We start from the raw sequence: 25,938 nt of genomic DNA on the forward strand, positions 1-25,938 counted from the left end.
AGTATTGATGTCATTATTTCATAGAGTTCTGCATGGATTGTAACCAAATTTGGCACAACAAACATCCTTGGGGGAGGGGGAAGCAGAAACTTGTATAAATTTTGGCTCTGACACCCCCGGGGCAGGAGGGGCGGGGCCTAATGGGGTATAGAGGTAAATCCTTTTGACCCACCGGGGGAAGGAGGGGCGGAGCCCAATAGGGGAAATAGAGGTAAATCCTTTAAATCGCTACTAGTCATAGAGTTCTACATGGATTGTAACTAAATTTTGCCACAAAACATCCTTGGGGGAAGGGGAAACAGAACTTGTATAAAATTTTGGCTCTGACCCCTGGGGGAGGAGGGGCGGGGCCATAGGGGAAATAGAGGTAATCCTTTAAATCGCTACTTGTCATAGAGTTCTCTAATGGATTAACCAAATTTGGCCACAAACATCCGTTGGGGAAGGGGAATAGGGGAAATAGAGGTAAATCCTATAATTCGCTACTTAGTCATAGAGTTCTGCAGGGAATGTAACCAAAATTTGGCCAAAATATACCTTGGGAGGAATAAAAACTTGAGTTTGTTAAAAATTTTGGTACTCTGGTCCCGGGGCAGGAGGGGGCAGGGCCCCCCCAATAGGGGAATTATAGGTAAATTCTTTAAATTGCTACTTAATTGTCCAAGAGTTTTGTATGGATTGTTAACTAATTTGGCCACAAACATCCTTGGGGGTAGGAGAACAGAACTTGTATAAATTTTGGCTCTGACCCCCCGGGGCAGGAGGGGCGGGGCCCAATAGGGGAAAATAGAGGTAAATCCTTTAAATCAACTTCCTTCCTCATAGAGTTTCCTGCATGGATTGTAACCAAATTTGGCCAGAATTTATCCTTGGGGAAGGGGAACAGAACTTTGTATAATTTTTGGCTCTGTCCCCAGGGTGGTAGGAGAGTGGGGCCCAATAGGGGAAATAGAGTAAATATTAAAATTCTATCAGAAAAGAATAACAATGGAACCTGTATCAGAAAAATTAATTTGGCATTACAAAACCAGGTGAGCGATACCAGGCCCTCTGGGGCCTCTTGTTTAATTTTATCGGGTTATGAAAAAAAAATAGTTTGCAAACTTTTGTGAGAACCCCGATAAAATTAAAAAATAGTGACATCAATGCTTAAATACATTAAGATACATGTCTGCAGATTAAGAAAATATAGAAAATGAAAACAAAATGTTCTCCATATACTTTATTGACAAACAGATAAAACAACACATAATGTAAATTATTCTATATTTGCATATTACAGTTATCAGCACTTGCAGGTAGGTATTGATTGTGGCGTCAAATGTTTCGGAGAAAACGACATGAATTGCGCTCACAAAATGATGACGTAACAATCGATACCTACCCGCAAGGGAGCAAACTCTGTAATATGCAAAGACCGAATAGTTATAACACATCACAGTCGAACCTCATCAGTAATTCAATTCATTTCACTTAGAGACACTGTTTAATTTTGAAGTACTTTTTTCAAGGAAAACAGATTTTTTAAAAAAATCTTACTATAGATCCAGTCGAGTTAATGAGGTTTGTTATACAAAATTTATCTTTTTAACGATGGAATTGGGACTAATTCATGTATCATATGATACCTGATAATGTTTTGTGTGGGACTAGTATCTCCAGTATTGATAGAACTGTCATTTCAGTGTAAGCATTTCGCAGTGTTGTATTATTTTCGCGATAAATACACCTGTTAACTTTTGCAACACAGTCTATTATATTCTATACATAACATCGAAATATTACAAACTGAGGAATTTTCACACTTAAAAGTCCTTCACATAATTATTTAGAATTTTCACCTCCTGATGTATTGGAGTAGCCTCCCTTGGTTTCATTTCAACATTGGAATGGAGTATCGGTCAACACGTAGCAAGTTAAAGCCATCAAAGTAATGTACCTGTCTGTTCTCCTAACCTTTATCACAGTGAGCTTATAAAACAGATCATGTCCACCAAAGAAAAGTTCTACATTGTCGCAGATATCGTCTCAATCTCCGGTAATTTTCCCTTCACGTGCATCCGTCGGACTTTGTTCAATGCTGACAGAGGCTTCCTCTTCTTTAGACTCAAAATGTCCTGATTTCTTTAATTTTTCGTTGAAATCACACAGCTGTTGAAGAAAACCATCATTTGGACATATTTCACGTTTAGCTCTGACCATTCTTGTTGCGTCCTGGACTGTGATGTGGTGTTTTATCATGAGATATGCCAAGACCAGGGTTGCAGACCTGCTCCCTCCGACTTTACAATTCACCATCACCTTTCCTGGAACAACAGAGCAGTGGGGATTTTATACCTATGCCATGAAATGAGGGATTGTTTGTAAATAAATGTTAATTATCCATGTCTGTCCCATCCAGTCCTATCCTGTCCTATATAGATATACCGTGGAACCCAGTTATATAATATTATTGAAGTCTTCTGGGAATGGAAAATCTCTTTATCCAGATTTCAATATGCGTGAACAGGGATTATATTTCATTATATATTTAGCAATATGTCAAATTTCAAATTAAGTAGGTGCAATGTGTACATATTGATATAGGAATATTCACATTGCTATTTATCTTGCTTTCTTGTGGAAATATGTTTTTGTCAGCTTGTTTATAATATTCATTAGCTGCTAGGCAAGACTGGATGGGACAGACATGGATAATCTACATTTATATGGCAATGCATATTTCATCCACTATGTAAAATGTACATGTGATTGGCAAAATCATGTATTTAGATATATATGTTTTGATCTTTACAAAGTATATTTTAGACTAGGGCCGTTTTCGTTTATTCGGAACAACCAGTTCTACCGTCGGTTAAAGTCATTATTTCAAGTATAAATCCTGACGGACCTACAGTTTTTGATACAGGCCTGTGAGGACTTTGTTAGAGCTCGTCTGAAAACACTATAAAATCACCAGGTCCGTCTTTAATTCATAAACGAACAACTAGGTCCAACCAGTCAAACCATATAATCGAAAACGGTCATGGCTATACCATACCAAGGGGAGATAATTCACTTTTGTGTATTTTAAAAAAAAACTTCCTCTTTTTTTTTTTTTTTTTTAAACTTTTTTTTTTTTTTTAAACCAATTTGCACATTTTTCTGTATAAATATATTTGAGTCACAGGACACAATGTCTTCCAATTCGAAAGTGTGAAAAATTCCTCAATAGAATAAAACATTTATTATTTTATGATACGTACCTCCGGAATCTAAACCTTTTTGTATGAACTCTGCAGATTTATCAAAGTATGGTGTCAACTGAAAATTCATCTGATCCATTGCCTCGATCCCGTAGTATTCAATATCCACACGTTTAAACATCACAAAGTTTGTGTTTACATGGTAGGCTGTCTTTCCTTCAGCTGAATTCAGTATATGGGTAATACCAAGTCTTTTGAGTCCAATTCTGTCTTTTGCAATTGACCTTGAATGAAATCAATATTTCAATTTTTGATTAATAAAATAAATGGTGTATACATAATGTACCTTTTACTAATATGATGTGTTTACTAAATATTTAAAGTGAACAGTCGGGCAAGGATGGCTAAAGTCGGTAAAAATGGTGCGAATGTATCCAGTATAATTTCTTATGAAATGGAAAAATAAAATCTCTCGTCAAAATCTGTCTGCGTGCGAAGAAATTAATTTAAAGTATGGGAATTCTAAAACGTCCTCCCGGCTCACTTTGTCCGTGGTTACATTTCCACACAGCCTCGCTTTCAATGCTTTCAACTTTTCTTTACTTTAATGGTCAGAACTGGGAAACTAAGCAGAACTTGACCGTCGTATTAATATGTGAGAACTTTTGGAAGGCCAATGAACGCATTTAGACTAGTTTTCTTTGCCCGACTATTCACTTTAACTTATCTAATTCCATAGTTATACATCGGCCTTATCGATTCACCTTGTGGTAACAACACTATTTAATTCTATGATAGATGATATTTAATTGCTGACAAGGGATTAATAGAGGTATACTTAACTTACCTAATCCCATAGTTACATCGGCCTTATCGATTCACTTTGTGGTAACAACACAATTTTATTCTATGATAGATGATATTTTAATGCTGACAAAAGGTTTCAGACTGGTATCATAAATTATAAGGTTTCAAGGCCAATGAGGATGAAGATTTGCCATAGAAGCTATAGCTGCATGCATGTTGAACTGATTGAAAGTCTCTGATGTGTAATTTTACAACTCGATATCCAGCTTTTCTTAACCTCAGAAAACCAGTGTAATTTTTATCTCCAAATCAGAAGAACTGGTAAAACTTTCGAGTTACCTGAATATGGAGTAAATACCAGGTACATGTACATATGTGTACTTCATGTAACATTTGGTCAGGACTTGCAGACATGAATACTCATGTAACATTTGGTCAGGACTTGCAGATATAAATACACTCATGTAACATTTGGTCAGGACTTGCAGACATAAATACTCATATAACATTTGGTCAGGACTTGCAGACATAAATACTCATGTAATATTTGGTCAGGACTTGCAGACATAAATACTCATGTAACATTTGGTCAGGACTTGTAGACATAAATACTCATGTAACATTTGGTCAGGACTTGCAGACATAAATACTCGTGTAACATTTGGTCAGGACTTGCAGACATAAATACTCATGTAACATTTGGTCAGGACTTGCAGACATAAATACTCATGTAACATTTGGTCAGGACTTGCAGACATAAATACTCATGTAACATTTGGTCAGGACTAGCAGACATAAATACTCATGTAACATTTGGTCAGGACTTGCAGACATAAATACTCATGTAGACATAAATACTCATGTAACATTTGGTCAGGACTTGCAGACATAAATACTCATGTAACATTTGGTCAGGACTTGCAGACATAAATACTCATGTAACATTTGGTCAGGACTTGCAGACATAAATACTCATGTAACATTTGGTCAGGACTTGCAGACATAAATACTCATGTAACATTTGGTCAGGACTTGCAGACATAAAAATACTCATGTAACATTTGGTCAGGACTTGCAGACATAAATACTCATGTAACATTTGCATTTGGTCAGGACTTGCAGACATAAATACTCATGTAACATTTGGTCAGGACTTGCAGACATAAATACTCATGTAACATTTGGTCAGGACTTGCAGACATAAATACTCATGTAACATTTGGTCAGGACTTGCAGACATAAATACTCATGTAACATATGGTCAGGACTTGCAGACATAAATACTCATGTAACATTTGGTCAGGACTTGCAGACATAAATACTCATGTAACATTTTGTCAGGACTTGCAGACATTAATCATGGTCGATTAACAAAGTCCAATTGTAGCTGCAGGTCAATCCTTACAATGTAGGATATATTCAAAATGAATACAATGTCGGTATTGAGACAATTAAATTAGTAATTTTATTTGTCAACAAAATGTCTTTTGTAATTGATGCAGATCCTATGACATATCTACTACAGACCAACCAAGGGAGATAGAATAAGTGGTCTTTGAGGCCCTCTCAAAGTGGTCTTATCAAGTAAGTGTTCTTTATACAGAGGTCACTCAGGAAAGATTAACTGTACAGTCAATTTGTCTATAAAGACCATCCAAGGAACAAAGAAAATGGCCTTACATATATAATTAGCCAATTTCCCTTCAGTGGTTTTTGTTGACAGGTTCATCAGAGTGTGAAATTACAACTCTCCCAAGTAGATAATAGGGAAGACTTATTAGCTGTAAGGGTCAGAGGGCACCTGACTTAGTGACTTAAACCTCAGTATAAAGACCACCTACTTAATAAGACCTCTTTCTCTTTGGGTCCCAAATTACCATTTATAACACAATTTGACCTGCGTATAAAGACCACCTGTCTATAGAGTCCACATCCCCTTCATTGGTCTTTGTAGACAGGCTCATCAGAGCTTGAACTTACTCCTCTCCAATGTAGATGTTCGGGAAGACTTCGTTGTAAGGGTCGGAGGGCATCATACAAATGCCACCACAGGGACTTGTGATAATATCCAGTAACTCATCAGGTGTACACGGAGGATCCTGTGCTGTTCCTGTCGCCATGGTTACCAGGTCAGGGAACTGGAATATTCTGATGTAGAGAAAGTGGAGTTCAAACCATGTTTAAATTTATAAATGGGTATTTTTATTCAACGTTCAAGATGGCTGCCTGTCAGCCAATCAGAATAGAGATTATTACACATACCTGGTATGTTGGATTTTTTCTGATATATAATAGCGATGGACTAATTCTCAGTTTTCATTGATCAATCGATTATGATTTTCCTAAATACTATCAATCATTAAATAAATTGTTAAAATGGGAGATAACTTGTGCTTATTTTATACTGTTCAGAACCTTTTTATGTAATATGTATGTGCAAAATCACATTTCAAATGCCTGAGACATTTTAGAATGTTCACCTCTCGGCATGCTTTATGCGGAACCCAAAAATCTGTCAAAAAGGAAAAGATACCCTTTTATCCTTGATGACCCAAATAAGATTGTTATTATTTTCTGTTATATCAAGTCACATATGTTAGAGTACATGGTGGTTTACATATGGTATATATGGTATGATTTTAACCAGACTGATGGAATGTGTATGATAAATAAAAAAAAAGAATTATGTTTGTAATTTTAATTTTTTTTAATGCATCAAAAGCATAACAAAAACATAAACAGAAAATAAAAATCAAATTTCAAGTTTTCTGCAAAAACTTAAGTATTCAAAGTATCATTTGGATACTTTTATAATCAGTTATCTTCTTTTAGAAGAATGCAACTACATATCTGTATGCTGACATGTTTGGGGCAGAATATCAGAGAAAATGATAAATGCATACATTTTGCATGTACCTTATTCAATTATGTCACAAAAATATGAAACTGCTCAGCATGCTACAGAACTGTACCAAATACATAAACTGTTTGGTAGTTTAGTAATATGACATTCATGGAAACACTCTTTTGCTATATAATTATATAGTATGATTTAATACTTTTTTAATACCATGCACAGTAGTATACCTTGACTACAACTTTTGTCAACACAACACTGAGAACAGGTTTTGTTGACGAAATGCTTTTTTGATATATAATTATATGTTATAATTTAATTCTTTTTTAATACCATGCACAGAAGTAGACCTTAACTACAACTTTTGTCAACAAAACACCGAGAACAGGTTTTGTTGACAAAATGCTTGTAGTACATGTACAATATTTTGTCAACAAAATGTCTGTGCCACTAAAAGATTTTGTCAGCAAAATGCATGTAGTACAGCTTTAGTTGACTGCAGGTCTGTACTAGTTTTTGTTGACAAAACATTGCTATAATTTTTGTCAACAAAATACCCATACAGATGTACTTATACCCTTTGTCGGCAAAATACCTGTAACACAGCTTTTGCTGAGAAAATATCTAGACAAAAACTTTTTGTTGACAATTGTCATTTGTCCCCAAAACACCTGTCATTCTGTCTAGTTTGTAGGATACAATGCAATTTTTGTACGGTGGATTACATACATTCCTACTCTATACAATGTATACAGTGATTTCAAGTAGTATAAAATGACTTCGTTGAGTATACAATTAGTCCAAACTTCTGGCCATTGTGACGTCGTATTTTTGGTGGGACTGTATGACGTCACAATTACTGGAAGGTGGGACTAATCACATATTCAAACCAAATAATTTCACTTTGTTGATTGATACTGCCATATTAGTACTTATTTTATTAAAGACTTATTTTATAATGCTACCACAAGGTAATATAATGCCACAATAATGAAAAGAGAGAACAGAATAAACGTCAATATTATAGTGCTACCATACTGAAGCATACTGCCAGTATACAGATATATGCAGTATATAATCAATACGGGGGTTTCGAGATACCAAAACGACTTGGGTAAAGTACAATTAACTGTCGATTAGTCCCACCTTCCGTTATTATGATGTCACGAAACCCAGTCAAATGATGACGTCATAATCACCGGATGGTGGGACAAATCAACTGTAAATTGTACTTTACCCACATCGTTTTCGGATCTCGAAATCCCCGTATTATTTATCAATATTATAGACCTTTGTTGAGGTTGATATGGTGTTTTACTGACCTTATAGAATAAATAATGAGGAATAGAATAGCCGGGGTCAATATCATAATACAAGATTCTACCAGGATAGTATAACACCATATTAACCTCAACAAAGGTCAATAACTTTTTAATTGAATTTTTTTCTGCAAAATATTTTGACTGTATTATTTACTATCTAATGCAAAGTTTTACATTATAATGGTCACAGTACTTTTTTTCCGAACAATTCAATAAACGGTAACTGCTATTGTGACGTCATAAACACTGCAATAATAACCTGGTTTTGACATCACAATAGTAATATTGACATGGGACATGTACTTCTAAATACAAAGTATGGAGTCCATATTGAAAATATCAACCTTCACGTGACCATGTGTCGGCCTACGAGACTATGTCGCCGTTGAAAATCAGAGCATATATCTACTACAATTGCAAATTTTACATGCTAATTAACTACTTCATGATTACTTCAGTTCATTGACACAATAACGACCATACTGTAATTCACAAATATTACCAGTATTAAAGAAAGGAAAAATAATTTGACAATTCTATATATATTTACTGTGATACAACACTGTAGATATATGCATGTAATACAATGTAATGAAATCTGATAAAGACAGGAAAAAAAGCAAACTCTAGTTTTGATTTGTAATCATGATTTTTACATGCTTTCAATTCAAAATGCCATCTAACTTTTAATGTGTATACCTAAATACTGATTTTATTAAATATTGACTTTCATGGTCACAAACCCAAAAGACTCCATTGGTTACATATGAGTCCTGTGGGTTTCAGACGATGACTTGAGGCTAATAACCTGTGATCAAAATCCTGATTGACTTGGTCAGGCTACTCCAGCAGAACATATACCTGAGCAAAGGACTTTCTAGTAATTTTAATTATTCAACCTATTACAGAACTCCTGACCTATATCTTTCAGGTGATATACATTGTATATAAGTATATAAACTTTGTAAGTTATTGTATATACATCGTAACAATTAGAACAGGTGTCCTTTGGTCAGGTATATATTGTTGCTGCAATAAACCCGATAGATAAATCACAGACTACTCTTTTTTTATAAACTGGTTTAACTCAGCATGGGAATAAGCAACAGTATCTATTGTAGCGGAAAATAATATCACTTACACATTAAAAGTCGTGACAAATGTAACGCAAGTATTTTTTCCGCTACAATAAAATCTATATGAGCTGCAGATTAGAACATATCACATTAGAGTTGTGAATTGAGTTTCCAGATCCAATTTCAATTCTGAAATAATCCAACACATATGATGTGTTTCTAGGACATTATCAACATCATACCAACAAGTAAAATTACATATTAAGCGTTCCTTGCTTTTAAAACTAACAAAAATAGTATACGACATAGGTATAGTTTCCAAACCACAAAGTACCATATAAGTATATGGTATCAGTTACCTATTATTCATCACAGTGGGCATCCTCGATACTTCAGGGGTTCCAATCACTTACGATCTTTACGCCCCTGGACTATCTCATAGTAAAATTGGAGGCAGCTCGAAAAAAAACAGCTGAACTAATCACAGTACACAGACCTACAAAGATTTTCTTTGAAGACTACAGAGAAAGCGACGCCAAACATCAAAGCCACACAGCCATCCACAGTGTACCGTTATACGGCTCTGTTCTGTTCTGTTGCCTCCAACTTTACTATGAGAAAGTCCAGCGGTGTAGAGATGGTAAGTGATTGGAACCCCTGGAGTATCAAGGATGCACGATGGGTGGCTAAAAAATGTATAAGTGTAGCAGACAAGGACTTTGTCCTATTTATTCATAAAATCATAAAAATGAACAAAGAACTTCTTGGACATTTTGAATGTCCCAGAGCAAAACATATTTCTCGCCTTTAATGCTATATATTTGACCTAAAAAAATCTCAATTTGATTAATATACAGGTCCTTATTCTCTTTCCACTCCTTAAAAACCCATGGGTTGCAACAACCCATTAGGGGTCACGTTCTAAGACCTTTACTCTGTATTTGCATATCACAGAGTTATCTGCTCTTGCAGGTAGGTTTTGATTGTCATACGCATTTGTGAGTATCGATCACCTCATACTTTTCAGAGAAAACAATGTGGATTTCGCTCACAAAATAATGACATCATAATTGATACCTACCCATAAGGGAGTTAACTCTGTAATGTACAAAGATGGAATACTTCCATTACATTAGTTCAGATGCTTGTTTTTGTATTTGATCTGGTTACACCAGCTTAAAATGTATTTAAGTAAGTTGGGCGAGATGACTACATTCATGAAAATGATTCTGACAGATCATGCAAACTATTTTGTCCCCATTAAGAAATTAAGAAGGAGCCATTTGATTGGTCAATTTGAAAGGTCACCAGAACGTGACCCCTAATGAGATATTGTTAGATCCTCTATGGAATGAAGTAAGGATCTGTATTAATCAGATGCCACGTTCTCCATGTAAACAGTCCTCTCACAGACTTCTATGAGCTAGACTTTTTAGAGTAGACAGCGTACAGATGATCTTATGTGTATAGACTGTAACAAAATTTTGATTCTTACACTACAGTGACAGCTATACCATCTAAGTCCTGGCATTCGCTCAAAAGATTTTTTGGTTTTTATTGGGTAAGTTGCATATTACAGAGTTATCTGCCCTTAAGGTTAGGTATGATTGTGACGTCGAGTGTGTGTTTGCGAGTGCAAGCAAAATATCCTTTTTTTCAAAGAAAATCACATAAATTTCGCTCACAAAATAATGATGTCACAATGGTTACCTACCCCAAGGGAGGTAACTCTGCAATAATCAAAGACAAAATTGTTCTAGTCGAGAAACGTAAAGACTGTTTAACAAAAACCATGCATCATGATGCAGGTCTGTGGCACCTTCTATTAAAACTTTCAAAATACAGCAACTTACAAAATGTTCTCAAGTTAGCTATCAACAAATTAATATATCACACTGTTTTGCACAAAGCAGTTAAATTAATACTTAAAAAGGGTAAAATAAAAAACAAAAGAACCAAGAGGTCTATGGGCCTTAACAGTCACCTGTTCTATGAGTTCTGACACGGAATGAAACAAAGATGTGCAGCAGTAAATATTGGCCCATTGCTACCGTCCGTCAGGCTGTCAAATCAAGTCAGTGATTTTATCTTTTTAACCTTTGAATCTATGAAGAGTAATTGATTCCATCACATCTGTAAGTTAAGAAGACGATTTTTGAAATTTTAGTCATTTGGACCCCATTTGATCCTGCCCCTCTGACCCCTAGGGGTCAGCCACTGCCAAATTGGATATGATGTTAAAATGCTATCAGGCTAATAATTCTAATCTAATTGAACAAATAATTAATGCTCAAAATAGTATTTTCCCAACATCAACTATTACAGTAAATTTGACCCCTCCCCAGAGGAAAATCAGACCAAATGGCCATGAAATTCAATTTCTGTATAGGGCTTTAATACCCTTTTATCTATGAAGATGAATCCATCACATCTGCGAGTTGAGAAGATTTTGAAATTTCAATCAATTTTACCCCTTTAAATGGCCCCTCCCACAGTTCCATATGGAGTGGGGGGCCATATAATTCACAATTTTTGAGAAGAAGTTGAAAATGTTAATTGTTACAGACACACGATGCATGACCATGACACACGACGACGAGGTGATTAGATTAGGCCACTTGAGACTTTGTCTCAGGTGACAAAACAAAAACAAACAGAAAAAACACCTCTACCAAAATGTACCAATTACAATTGATAATAAAATAACATTATCACTTAAAAATGGTGTTCCTTCACCTTGTAAAAAAGTAAATTTGTATTACCAGTATATCTGTAAGGCCTTAACTCAATTAAAAGTATGTATTATCTAGTTCTCCCATTCCCTTATACTCAAAAGAACTTTTAAATATGAAATTAACGTTCAAATTGAAAAGCATCTCTGATGATTTCTTCGACTATTACATGTCAACTGAGACCATACTGACACACTAGTACTATTGAAATATTGCCTTGATACCCTTATATAGCAAGCTGTAAGATTGCTATTGTAATAAAAAAAATACTAATTGAAATTAATATGTAACCACAACACAGGGAAATTAGGCGGAAGGTATTTATATTCTTTATACTACCAATTAAACCCACCGTGAAGGCACATATATAGATAATCTACATCAATATCAATCTATGGACTTGTAACAAGAGTTCTATTTATATAGAGACACTAGGATAATAAAATGACGTCATAATTGTATATCTATATTTAGTGCTCATACTTTTAGTACTTTAAGGGGTGTAAATGAAGTCATATCTGTTGTCCTGAAAAAGCCCTATAGATGGATGAAACTGGTCGGCTATAATAAAGAATTTCTCTGAAGCTGTGGTATTTGTCGATAAATTTTCGAAGTTGAAATGATTTGACATTTTTTTAAACAATGAATTTTCAGATGATCTTTTAAAAACTTGGGCTTGATGAATTTATGAAGTCATCGTCACCAGTTACAAAACAGAATATATTTTTCCGATATGATGCTATGCCTATAACATGCTATTGAGACTAGACTTAGCTACTTATCAACTTTTAATTTTTATTCATATAATAATAAGATTAATTGTTATCTTAAAAAATAAAACACTTCAACTAGAAAATTGCTTTTTGATTTACATTGTACATAGACCACATCTTAACACTGCACATTGTATATAAAACAAATCTTAAAACTCCCCAGTGTTTTTGAATTTTTAACAGATTAAACACAATGGACACAAGTACTTATTTTGTACATAAAATCTGGTAGCAGAATGAAAATAGCAGGAAAGCTTAAGCAGTACTTAATGATTTCTTCTCAGAGCTACTACCTACCTTAATCTACCTTATCTAGATCATAAACAAATTGAATCCATGATTTTGATGTTAACTCTCTATTTTAACATGATTTAAATTTATCAAATACATTCTTTCATCACTGCTCCCTGACTATACTATGGAGTCTATAGGGTAGGGTGTAAACAGAAGCTATTACAATACTATATGGATATCTGCCATATATTTGGAGCTTCCAACTTACACAGCATTTTGCTTAATATTTTGATTTTGAACTAAGAAACTGGCCGCTTTGATCATATTATGTTCTCTCACTAGTAAGTCGCTGAGCTTTGCTTCCTCTTTACTATCGTTGCACACAATCACAAAATGACTGTCCCGTTTACGAGCACGTCCACGCATCTGCACAAGAGCAGTCATGGTTGATGGCGGGTTCATAGATACTACAAGCTCACATTCAGGAAGATCAATCCCTTCCTCAGCAACAGCAGTTGCTATGACAACCTGAAACTTGTGGTCTTTGATCTCTTCTAGAGTTTTACGTTGTTGAGCGACCGACATTCCTCGCTCCGCTGACCCCGCCCCGTGTCCGACAATCTTCTCTACTGCTAATCCCTTCTGTATTATCTCAGGATGATCCTGTAGAACTGTGTGAAGACTGGTAGCAGTTGCTCTTTGCTTGACCAGAACAAGGGCCATGGGTTGTCTCCCTTGAATGCCGGTATTCCATTTGATATATTCAGGATTCATTAGTTGCTGCATCAGACATTGGACGCTTGATGACATTTCTTTTGGTACCGATTCACTCTGAAACTTCAAGTTAGATTTCAGAATTTGTTGTTGTGTGGCAATTGAACGTAAAATGTTCTCGCATGAAATACCAATTTGTTGAGCATAGTCAAAGCCGTGGTTCAGATCGGTTGCCATGAGAACCTGCATCTCTTCCAGAGCTTCTGCAGTCCCAACTTCGGCTGCTACGCTGATGGTCATACAAATGCATCGTATGTGTCCTTTCAAATTCTGTACTTCAATTTTCTTATCCACACCTGCTGATGTTGGTTTTGCCACGTCTATCAAAGCCTGCAGTTCATCCAGAACATCGTCTGTTAGATCTTGCGCATGTCTGTTCATTTCATCAGTACTTAAACGTTTACCCGTCCCTGACAATCCGAGATTACTATGTTCTGTGATGTTTGTTTCAGCAGCCAGTCTCATATAGCACTGTAACAGATACACTCTCAAGTCACGCTGAAACTCTTCTTCATTTGGAGTGGGTTCCATGACAGCGATGTGGATTTTTGCATTGGACATGAACGCCTCTAACATGACTTTTTCTTCTTCCACCACCGAGATGAGAGAATCACCCATGTTGATCTGTAGTTGTCGTAGCATATCCACAGTCATCGAGTAGTTTTTCTTTCCAGCCGGTGATGCTGTAAGGCCGAGGACTTTACAGCGAGACTGTTCAGGTGTGCTGTAGTGGTGGCTCACCATCAGGTTTTTGAATGAGTGGTTTTTGTTACAGTGGTGAGCTTCGTCAAAGATCACCAGACACTGATCCTCCCAGTGCAGAACGCCATCCGTCAGTAGGTTTTCACAGTAGGCTGAAAAATAAAACTTAAAGTGAACAGTCGGGCAAGGATGGCTAAAGTTGGTGAAAATGGTGTGAATGTATCCAGTATTATTTCTTATGAAATAGAAAAATAAAATCTCTCGTCAAAATCTGTCTGCGTACGAAAAAATTAATTTAATTATGGGAATTCTAAAACGTCCTCCCGGCTCACTAACGTCTGTGGTTACATTTCCACGCAGCCTCGCTTTCAATGCTTTCAACTTTTCTTTACTTTTAAGATCAAAAATTGGTAAAAATCATATTCTACATTGTTCTCTAGACAAAAAGGGTGGAAAGCGCCCCGATACAAAACTTCTACCCCACCTAGCTTTACTGGCTAATAAATCACATTTCAAGCAGGTCGTCACAAATACAGTTACAATTAGAAAGAACAGTAATTCTTTTTTTTCTTCAAAATCACGATACACAACTATACAAAGTGCCGTTGATAAGATAGCAGCCCCATATCATCAAAAATGACGCAAAATTGTCCTCAATCGCGTCATGGAACATTAATGGTGCGACTTCTAAAACATCTGAACTGGTCTAAAGGCAGTCTGTTGGGTCTGGTATTACTTCTCAGATCCCTGTGGAAGGGTGGATATCTAACTATAGAGAATGACTACTGTTCTCCTGTGCGACGATTTCAACCCTACAGGGGCTATGTAAGGACACTTACCTGCTGTAGCAATGATGATATCGTGTTGCCACAGTGCTACTCCTCCTGTCGACTGCTGACCACCACACAGCTCTGCTATTTTTAGCTCTCTCTCAATGACCTTGGAGGGGTCATCGGGGTCAAATCTGCAGACAGGTTATGTTTATAATATAATTGTGATGTGATAAAAGTATAAATTTTATTCTGAATTAACTCAATCACCCCTGATGACACATTAAGACTCTTCTAAATCAAAGACTAGACCAATCCAATGTGAAATTTAAGGGGTGAATGAGTAAAGCAAAATAAACACATGTACATACTTTAATAATGGACAGGATGACAGTAATAAACCAAGATATGTGATATTTGGACTAACTTTACCTTTGACCTATGACAAAATAATGATCGCGGGAATGAATTTTGACACATCAATCTCTTTAAAAAAGGTTTATAAACAAACAAACTGATATATTTGTACCTTTTGAATTCGCGATGAGCCAACTGTCTCCTGATGTACTTGGCCTGCTGTAGGACAAGGAGGACTTTGGTAACTAGGAACAGGACCTGGTAACTCGGGTTTAACTCTAACATGGCTCCTATAGCCATACAGCCAATCAGAGTCTTCCCTGTCCCTATCAAAAACAAAGGCATCCCAAATAACTACTCTGATATCAACACTATAACACCCATCCTATAACTACATCATTTTCAAACAATGAAAAAAAATTCCAATAACTTCCCTACATCATTTTCAAACAATGAATATAAATTTCCAAAGTTAGACTTTGTATTGGTTGAAGAACATGGTTACCAATTTCCTTTTAAACTACTGGTATCTTTTAATTTCTCCAGAGTATAGGAAAAGAAATTTCAAAACAGAGGAGTTTCAAAAATTTACCTGTTGGGAGAAAGCAGATCCGATCTCCTGCTAGGACTTTCCGGAATAATTCCAACTGGTAACTTCTGGGAACAGTTTCTGTGAAGTTAGTTTCCTGTCCATCCTGTGTTCTCAATGATTTCACAACGGGCGGGTGCTGACGACTTGGAGCCGGTTCCTTCGCAGACTTCTGACGATGTAACCGTCCTTTCATGTGGTCCTGTAATGCCTTTGCTGTATCCATCGGGACTTTACAGGTAGGACAGTAATGCCGGTAATTTTTAAAAACAGATTTCTGTGCGTCAGTCAACTCCTGGTTTGATGATCGCTGCGAGATATTTGGTAGTTTCTGACTGATAAGGGACATCAGTTGGGAAGGACTCTTCGGCTGGCAGTTGGACTGAGCCTTTTCCAAACTGCTGTCAGTGTCTTTATCTGGATCAGATTCAGATTCCTGGGAGAGACTATTGTCATGACCAGTTTTACGACTAGTTCTGTTCCTAACAGCCCTGGCCGAATCTGTTCCCTGACCTCTTCTTGCTTGACGTCCTGATGAATGTGGACTGGAACTTCCTCCACTTTCCATGGATTCTATATCTGATATATCAACAGCTTTTCTGGGTATAGCCACGTAACCAGAGGTTGTCGTCTCTACTTTCCGTCTTTCTCTGCCTTCATTTTTCCTCCTAATATCATTCTCCTTGGCATAGTTTTTCTCAGTTTTGTTCATATCTTCTTTAATTTTCGCTTCTGACAAACTTGTGCATACAGGAACAAGCTCCGGTAAGTCATCTATTGGTTCAAGGCTTGGCATTCGATTGTCGCTGTCGCTTCCAAGTGAGGAACGAACGCTCTGATTGGTAGATTGACTACTAAGACTGGAAGAGTGACCGCTCTGATTGGCCAGTCTCTGTGAATCTAAGCCAACACTTGGTGACCTTGAATGTGAATCTGACCTTGCTGAATTATAGCTGCTATCACTGTTCTTACTGATTTGAGAAGAGATACTTGGTTTGTGAATTTCTTTCTCCTTTGGAGTATTGGAAGCTAAATTTGCATTTAAACTTGTTAAAGCAACCCTAGGCTGATCAGGTAGCTCTGGATGGTAAACAGATTTTGTAAAAGTTTCATCCAGGTCCCCGAGTCCACTTGTGGTGCGTAACAGAGAGGCAGGATCTAAGCTCCCATGTTGATCCAAAGATAAAGGTTCAAACACCACCCCACTAATGACAGTATCCCCTGATGAGCAGGACCCTTCTCTACTTGAAGCTGCTGTATTACCAGGTGAATGGCCAGTCCCGTAACTCCCTTGTGTCACTCTGACAATCCTTTCCTCTCTAGAACTACCCGGATTGGTCATTAACAAAGTCTCCTGGAATCCGAGCGAGTTCAATTCGTCTTTCGCAGCTAAGTGACTCACGCTCTTCTCATGAGTCTCCAACTGCTCCTTTGAGTTCAGATAACACCCACAAACATAGCATGGGTACAGTTTCGTATTGGCTGAAGGTTTCTGCCCTGGAGTAGAAACAGGCGATTCCACTGTCAGGTGCGTCTTCTTTATCTGCTCTCGTTTCTTATGTTTGTCACTATTATAGTGTTGTTTAGCACTCTCCTGGCCAGAAAAAGGAACTTTGCAGATTTGACAGTACAAGTCGGTGTCTGTTGAACTCCTGGTCTGCGCCCTCTCTTTAGCCTTTCTATGGTTTTTACCATTGAGATGTTGAGAGGCATGTGCATTTGACGTCAGGTCAATTGAACAAATTTTACAATATCCGGTGGTTCCACTGAACCAATAATCCCCATTGCTCTCCTCAGCTCCAAGCTTTATGATTTCGGTCTTACCGTAACTAGAAACCTCAGCATTTTTATTAAAGTTTTCACTAGTTTTGACAGCATTTTGATTGAAGTTTTCGCTAGTTTTAAGCTCATAAACATCTTCTAATGTTGAGGAATCTGAACTTTCTGATGCATCAGGCCTTCTCCTTTCCGGCTGAATGTACCAGGGACTCAGATCAGATTTTCTGGGAGAAACTTGCTTAATTCCTGGTGATGTACCGCCTGTATTTGATGACGATGGCATAATCCCATTTTTTCCTTGTCTCCAACTTTCCCATGTAGTTTTTGCCTTTGCATGCGGTTTGCCAGCGATATGTTCATTTTTATGCTCCGTGGATGTCAGTTCTATCTGGCATACATTACAAAATCCTCTACCGCCATTCATCACATACTCCTGAGTATCAGAAGATTCTTGAGCCTCTGCCCGTCTTTGTACAGCTTTTGCGTGCTTCGAACCAGACAAGTGATCATGGGCGTGGCGTTCAGAGGTCAATTCAATGTCACAGACCAAACATACGCCACGGTCACCATTAAAGATATACTCTTTTGAGTTCGAAACTCTGGTGGTATCTACCGTTTTCTCTAGTCCACTTCTCACCAAAGCTTTTCTGTGACGGGACCCCTTCAAATGGGCATTAGCAGACTCTTCCGACGTAAAGGCAATATTACAGACATGACATTGACCAGTCTTACCATCAAACTCATACACTCCATTATTAGAGGCTAAAGTAGCCTGGGCTTGACCATCAGCTCCTCCTCTTCCAGCCTCAGATCGACCAGTTGTGGTCCCTGTTGGTAAGCAGGCCAGATTTCCTGTAGGGTAGTACGACGTCTCCATGGTTGTACTTAAAGTAGGATTTCCTCCCGTTGTTGGCATAGAATGCTCCAGAGAAGCCATTTTTTCCTTGTGACTTCTGCCAGCAAAATGAGCCTCGGATTCCTGGTGACTAGAAAATTTTATTCCACATGCATTACATGAGTCCCTAGCAACATTGGATGCAAAAGATTGAGTCGCAATTCTTGACTGCAATGCCCTTTTCTTCTTGGCATGTTTTTCCCCATTGATGTGCTGCTCTGCCACCGGCCTTGAAGAAAGCTCTAGATCACAAACATAGCAGTATCCTCTCTGTCCATCAAAGTCATATCCCAGGCCTGCATGACCAGGACTTTGCTGCTCAGGTGCCGTGCCATTGTAGCCAGCAAACTTATTATCCCTTTCTGCCTTTTCAAGATGCTTAGGGCTACTGATATGTCTCTGATATTGATCACTGGAGTTCATAAATACACCACAAACATCACAGTTGAATTGAGTGGGAATACCCTGTGATTTTGATTTCTCTATCAGTTCTTTATTTCTCAATGCTTTCTGGTGAGCTTTGCTCTCATAGTGCTGCTGGGCAGGGATTCTCCCACTAAATTCCTTCTTACACACTTCACATACTATCTTGTCTGACATATCTTCAGGTCTTACTCTTCTTCACATTTAATTCTGAAACAATAAAACAGCGAAACTCAACAAAAAAATACTTCTGATCTTTAATAACAAAATTCATCTTTTTAGGTACCTTATTTGACACAATAAGCACTGGAATGGGACGGTGGTCTTTATATTAGGTACCTTATTTGACCCAAAAAACACTAGTATTGGCCAGTGGTCTTTATATATAAGGTACCTTATTTTACACAATAAGCACTGTGGCCTTTGTATATTAGGTACCTTATTTGACACAATAGGCACTGGTATGGGACTATGGCCTTTATATATAAGGTACCTTATTTGACACAATAATATATTACCAAGTTACTTCACAAATTAAGGAATTAGTTCATTTACAATGAAAACTAATTAAGAAATTACATGGTGTTTATATTCTAATTAGGTATTTAATAAAGATCTAAATTGCAGGAGTGAACTTGAGGTCTGGAAAAGACGGAGGGATTTTTATAGAGAAAAGAGCTCTTACATGTAATAGGTTAAAACAAGGTCTACTGTACATGTATTGTTCACACATTGTGCAGACGTGTGCACACACTGAAAATCGTGTAACATAGCCCGAGATACTCTGGCCCTGACACCAGACTTAGACATTATGACAGATAGATGTCTATAGTTTAAGACCAGAGCGCACTGCTATATCAAAAAGTGGAATAAGCCGACAAAGTTTGGTATCAGGCCAGTTCATCTACGATTCGGACTACTTACAAAATATTACCACCGAGAATTGCCGCTTACCTTGGTCTTTTCAACAAATGAATCATTTATCTACTCATAGCCATCCATTTTATCACACATTCACATTCAACACTGCAGTCGGTGGTTTCTTTTCTGCAACTTTAACTCTCCCTAGTCATCGCCGTCATTTTCTCGTAGTATGCAAATCACCTTTAATCTCGACGGATTGCAATATTTGGGTAGATGCATTATTCATTTATTATGCAATACAGTGGACCCTCGATAATCCGGACACCTTGGTTCCCAGCCTAAACCGTCCGGATTACGAGTTTTCCGGACTGCCGAATTTCGTGTTCTTAGTCAATTAAATTGTCACGTACGAGCTACTCCCCTTGACCTTGTAATCGATGATAGGCTTTTATGTAACATACGTTTATTATATAATTAATACTTCGTTTATGTTTTATAGGTATTCTTATATCATTGCGTTAAGAATAATAAATAAACGTATTTCTTTTTCAAAATACGAAACATAAAACCATCGTTAATTGTGTACTATGTATGCATATAACTACGTATCCCACTCTTGATCTGTCTTACGGCAAATTGCCTAACCAAGGATCAATAACATCTACGTTCTTGGCATAAAAAAACTATGATAACAAATAGTTGTGAACATTTTATGAACTCATATAATTGTTATTTTGTATAATGTGTGTTTTTAATAACCATTTCTACAAATCTTTGCTTTCTGACTCACAGACGTGCGTAACGACGCGCCCGTTCACGTCTAACTTCGTGCACAATGTCACACACGTGTAAATGGCATGTGCCGTAGCCTTTTTATCTTATACCACAGACGATGAATTCGAATAGATTCACTTGTGAGTATTATCTCACTTTATTGTATCCGATACTCATAGCGATATATTCTGCATGCGAGACAAGTAAGGTATCTAAAACATACGTACCCGTACTCAAACTCAACGCGGCTATGACCTGGCAGCCGTTGTTATGACAACACACACTAACTAGTGTTAGTTGACAGTGTGTATTTTACACATGACTGAGATGGCCTTGGATTTTCTCGGCACGTGGCGACAACAAATTGTCCAGATTATTGCGGGAATTTATTAACAAAAATTACATTCCGTTCCCAAAATGGAGTTCCGGATTCGGAATACGATTTTCCGGACAAGTGAGTATAAATAACTTTACGGAAATCCGTTCCCTGATATTTCCGTCCGGATTGTGAGTTTTCCGGACTATCGGCGTCCGGATTATCGCGGGTCCACTGTATTCATTTATTGTGTAGAAGAACAGGGAAAATACACATTCCTGTCAAGTGCCCCGACCAGGAATCGAACCCGAGTCTCCGGCGTGGAAATCTACGGCTCTACCGACTAAGCCAAAGAAGCATGCTCCGTCAGCTGTGTGACAGAGACCATATTTAACACTATGTACAAGTCACACCGACCCGCTCCTTTTACATTACTCCCCGTTTTTCTTGAGATTTCCTAAATCTCAACCCGAGACTCTTTAACCACCTACCATGGGTTATTTAGTTGGGTGCCAATGTAGAAGAACAGGGAAAATACACATTCCTGTAGAGTGCCCCGACCAGGAATCGAACCCGTGTCTCCGGCGTGGAAATCTACGGCTCTACCGACTGAGCCAAAGAAGCATGCTCCGTCAGCTGAGTGACAGAGACCGTATTTAACACTATACATGTACAAGTCACACCGACCCGCTTCTTTTACATTACTCCCCCTGTTTTTCTTGAGATTTCCTAAATCTCAACCCGAGACTCTTTAACCACCTACCATGGGTTATTTAGTTGGGTGCCAATGTAGAGGAACAAGAAGCATGCTCCGTCAGCTGTGTGACAGAGACCGTATTTACAAGTCACACCGACCCGCTCCTTTTACAATTGAATAGACTAAGGTTAGTGGTGTGTGCTTCACAGTGGTCAAGACTGAATCAGAGATTTCCTGGCCCGATACAAAATGGTGTAGGCTTATTCCATGTTTTGATATAGCAGTACTAGAATCGTTTCATTGATACCAGTATCATACCATGTTCTACTTAACTGTATCCAACCCTAATAACAGATTGGGCATAACCACAGGCGTCTGCATCTGGTATTGGGAAAATAAAATATCCTACCCCTATGAACATATAGTAAGGGTAGGTTATTATATTTTTCCTATTTTTCCAAAACCAGATGCAGACGCCTGTGGCATAACATCCAAAATGGGAAGTAACAGACTGTCAGTTACTCACGCCGTTCGACTCACAGGGCCTTGTTACTATTGATGATCGAATTATCATTTAGTTACCCATGGCCAAATGCGGGGATAACTTACATTTCTGTAGGTGCATTAAATAAATACTTTACCTTTGCCAACTGCTATATTACAAGCGTTATTTTATGGTATATCCCGCATTTAACACGTCATAGCCTCCTGACAAACAAATGGGAATTTTTACTTTCGTTATTTTATTTTCCAAGACGAATGGTTTCTACTTTCACTTTCTACATCATGTAGTGCATGCGTATCATCAACTAATAATTAAAAAAATATATTCCGTATCAGTTTAAACAAGTAACGCTATTACATGTAACAATATGTTTACAAGCTCACCTTGATCTCACTTACACGTGTTGTCACTTCGCGCGCTGCATCTGCTTCATCAAGAATCTTCTGCTGCTCTGTGGGAAAACCGCCTCACGTGTGACAGCTCTTGATAAAACACCCGGGGTAAAAATAACAGTAGGGGTCAGTTTGTATTTGATTCGCTAATGGACAATAGATATCGCCAAAATTAAATAGCATATACACTACCTGCTCTTGTAATTTCTTATGGACCAGAAAGACAAGAAACACGCAGCAAAATCGCTATAATTACTTCCAAGAACATGTGAATATATTGCGGTGTCCACTGTAAAATATTACCCCCATTGAAAAGTACCGACGAGTGTTCGAGGCTCAACGGACCCAGGTTTTAATTTTTTCTTCATTTATTTTTTATTTGTATTGTATTATTTAGATTTTTGAAACATATTTTCGCATTGTAAATCATTATTTATTACATTTCTTTTTCATTTTGCGTTCAATGTTATATCCAGACTTTTATTGATAAAAAAACAAAGCGAACGCCTCTGTACCTAACATAATTATGCGACAAACCGTCGTTCGACGGCTTTTCACCTTGTAAAATTAGGCGAAACCCCGTCGAACGGTTTTACAAGGCGAAAATTAAAGGTGCCGTTCGGCGGACTGTCGCTCAATGTTTAGCGGGTTATCGATTAATTCTGATATCGGAATTTAAATTTCTGATATATCGGAATTATATTTCTGATATCGGAATATCGGGAATTTTTATTCCGATATCGGAAATTCTAATTCCTATATCGTAAATTCTATTTTTGATATCAGGAATTAGAAAACAATTTTCCATATCAGAAATTCTATTTCCGATATCAGGAATTCTAATTCCAATATAGGAAATTCTTATTCTGATATCGGAAATTATAATTTTATATGGGAAATTCAATTTCCTATATCGGCAATAGAATTCCCAATATCGGAAATTCGGAATAAAAAGTAACTTGGCTTGCCTTCCAAATGAAATCAAGTTACTTTTTATTCCAAATTTTCCGGAAATTCTAATTCCGATATGGGGAATTCTATTTCCCATATCGGAAATTATTTTTCTGATATCGGAAGTAACTTTTAGTTTCTGATATCGGAAATTCTAATTCTGATATCTGAAACAGAATTTCCCATATCAGAATTAAAATTTCTGATAATGGAAAATTGTTTTCTAATTTCTGATATCAAAATAGAATTTCCGATAACGGAATTAGAATTTTTGATATCGGAATGAGAATTTTCGATAACGGAATTATAATTCCCGATATCAGAAATTTCGATATCGGAATTAATATAACATAAAGTAACTTTGCTTGCCATGTACAAATGGCACATCAGCCACCATAGCAGCCTTAGTGAGCTCCACATCAGCAGAATGACAAACCAATCCTTACACCGAAACGACCATATAATGGAATTTCCTAGAGACAATACATACTTGATAAAATACACTCTTGAGCTCTAAATCATTTCATAGTGACATTTTCATCAGCTCTAGTCCGAAAAGCTTTCAGACGTACGATGTGCAAGAGTGTCTGCAATAGACATAATGATAATGTATATTGTCTTTAAATAATACTTTAAAGGCATGGTGACACTGCATAAATCCCACGAACTTGACTGCAAGAACACTGTTGGTGTACACTAAATGATTTTCGTGGGCATTTAATTTTTTGCATATTTCGCATATCAGAATAAGTGAAAATAGATATTCACAAAATTAATACAAATTATATGCAAGGAAGAACTCGTATAACCGCGGATCTCGAAAAAATAGGCATACTAGTAAAACAGACAAACACAAAACTAATTTACCGAGAAAATAATCTGCTATCAGGATCACAGGGATCTGACACGATTTTTTAACCAACAGTATATTTATATTAGAAACTATAATATATATGTGTGTGTGTGTGTGTGTGTCTGTGTGTGTGTGTGTGTGTGTGTGTGTGTACTGTTGGTTAAAAAAATCGTGCCAGGTCCCTGTGATCAGGAACTTTTTAATTACAAGGATAAACTTATAACGAAACCAGCTAGTAATGAACAATCCGCTTCAGCATTGCTTTTTATGTAGGCTGCACACATGAATATATTCCCTTTTTATTTAACATTAATATTCTGATTGAAATACGTAACTTTGGTATACATTTACACAAGGAAGTGGCACGAATATTTTTAACCAACAGGATACATATGTATATATTACAGTATCGATACTATAATATATGTAAACTGTTGGCTAAAAAATTGCGCCAGGCCCCTGTGTACATTTATACTATCTTACTGATACATTGTATGATGATTGGAAATAAAAGATCATGTTCAAATATCATCGACCTTGTTATATTTTAATCAGATAAACAAATAATGGGCGCAGGTGAACTTCGAGAGGTTCTAGGTTTTTTTTTATCTCACCGATTGTTTGTTTGTTTGATTAATTTATTACGTCCTTCCAACAGGGTCATGTAAGGATGTCCCCCACATATACGGGGTGTTGCATATATGAAGTGCGAGGTGCGCGTTTTGGGAGATTGCGGTATATTCGTGTTGTGTCTTCTTGTATAGTGGAACTACTGCCTTTTTTATAGTGCTATATCATTGAAATATGCTGTATGCCGAAAACACCAAGCAACACACCCCACCGGTCACATTATATTGACAACGGGCGAACCAGTCGTCCCCTTCTCGTTATGCTGAGCGCCAAGCAGGAGCAGAAACTACCACTTTCACAGACTTTGGTGTGTCTCGGCCAGGGGACAGAACCCAGAGCCTTCCTCACATGGGCGAGCGCTCAACCGAATGCTAAAAGTAAGGCGGTGTCAAGACAGACGTTAGGAAGAAGAAAGTAAGTTAGGAAGAAAGGAAAGATAAGATCCCAAATTTAGTCGCCTCTTTCGATCATGCAATTGGGCTGCAGGTGCGATTCTAAAGCCCTACCTGCAGGACAGTCATATGACCGAGACATCCTTATCAATGTCGGTCCTTGTTGTTAATGGGATTGACATCTCGGTCGCCCGTTATCTGTACCATGTGAACGAGTGGGGTGTGCTGCCCGGTATCTCTGACAGTATACCTCAGTATGATTGCACTGTAACTTAAAGTAGACAGTATT

General features: G+C 37.3%; 2 protein-coding genes across 4 annotated transcripts; both read right to left on the bottom strand.

The window, feature by feature from the left end:
- Positions 1–1,183: 1,183 nt before the first annotated feature.
- LOC138330313 (dual specificity protein phosphatase 3-like) lies at positions 1,184–23,101 on the bottom strand. 2 transcript variants are annotated; one of them, XM_069277817.1, is made up of 4 exons: positions 23,016–23,101; positions 5,973–6,140; positions 3,246–3,469; positions 1,184–2,306 (listed from the first exon to the last, which is right to left on the bottom strand). In XM_069277817.1, exons 2-4 carry the CDS (start codon positions 6,110–6,112, stop codon positions 2,029–2,031), a joined length of 642 nt encoding a protein of 213 aa, XP_069133918.1. In that variant the 5' UTR covers positions 6,113–6,140; positions 23,016–23,101; the 3' UTR covers positions 1,184–2,028. The 2 variants fall into 2 exon arrangements, with proteins under 2 accessions (XP_069133918.1, XP_069133919.1); XM_069277818.1 differs by lacking the exon at positions 23,016–23,101 and adding an exon at positions 22,830–22,923.
- LOC138330311 (uncharacterized) lies at positions 7,793–22,943 on the bottom strand. 2 transcript variants are annotated; one of them, XM_069277816.1, is made up of 5 exons: positions 22,815–22,943; positions 16,182–19,485; positions 15,762–15,915; positions 15,302–15,426; positions 7,793–14,614 (listed from the first exon to the last, which is right to left on the bottom strand). In XM_069277816.1, exons 2-5 carry the CDS (start codon positions 19,450–19,452, stop codon positions 13,251–13,253), a joined length of 4,914 nt encoding a protein of 1,637 aa, XP_069133917.1. In that variant the 5' UTR covers positions 19,453–19,485; positions 22,815–22,943; the 3' UTR covers positions 7,793–13,250. The 2 variants fall into 2 exon arrangements, with proteins under 2 accessions (XP_069133917.1, XP_069133916.1); XM_069277815.1 differs by lacking the exon at positions 22,815–22,943 and adding an exon at positions 22,568–22,677.
- Positions 23,102–25,938: the final 2,837 nt, after the last annotated feature.

Source organism: Argopecten irradians, chromosome 8, assembly GCF_041381155.1.
Source record: "Argopecten irradians isolate NY chromosome 8, Ai_NY, whole genome shotgun sequence".
Lineage (NCBI taxonomy): Eukaryota > Metazoa > Mollusca > Bivalvia > Pectinida > Pectinidae > Argopecten > Argopecten irradians.

Excerpts from the sequence above, each read along its gene's own strand:
- LOC138330311 (XM_069277816.1), bottom strand. The coding sequence starts at position 19,452 with ATGTCAGACAAGATAGTATGTGAAGTGTGTAAGAAGGAATTTAGTGGG. Across the intron at positions 15,427-15,761 it reads GCTCATCGCGAATTCAAAAG|ATTTGACCCCGATGACCCCT; the intron begins GTACAAATATAT and ends ACCTGTCTGCAG. Across the intron at positions 14,615-15,301 it reads TATCATCATTGCTACAGCAG|CCTACTGTGAAAACCTACTG; the intron begins GTAAGTGTCCTT and ends TTTATTTTTCAG.
- LOC138330313 (XM_069277817.1), bottom strand. The coding sequence starts at position 6,112 with ATGGCGACAGGAACAGCACAGGATCCTCCGTGTACACCTGATGAGTTA. Across the intron at positions 3,470-5,972 it reads AACATCTACATTGGAGAGGA|GTCAATTGCAAAAGACAGAA; the intron begins GTAAGTTCAAGC and ends ATTTCATTCAAG. Across the intron at positions 2,307-3,245 it reads AAAAGGTTTAGATTCCGGAG|GAAAGGTGATGGTGAATTGT; the intron begins GTACGTATCATA and ends CTGTTGTTCCAG.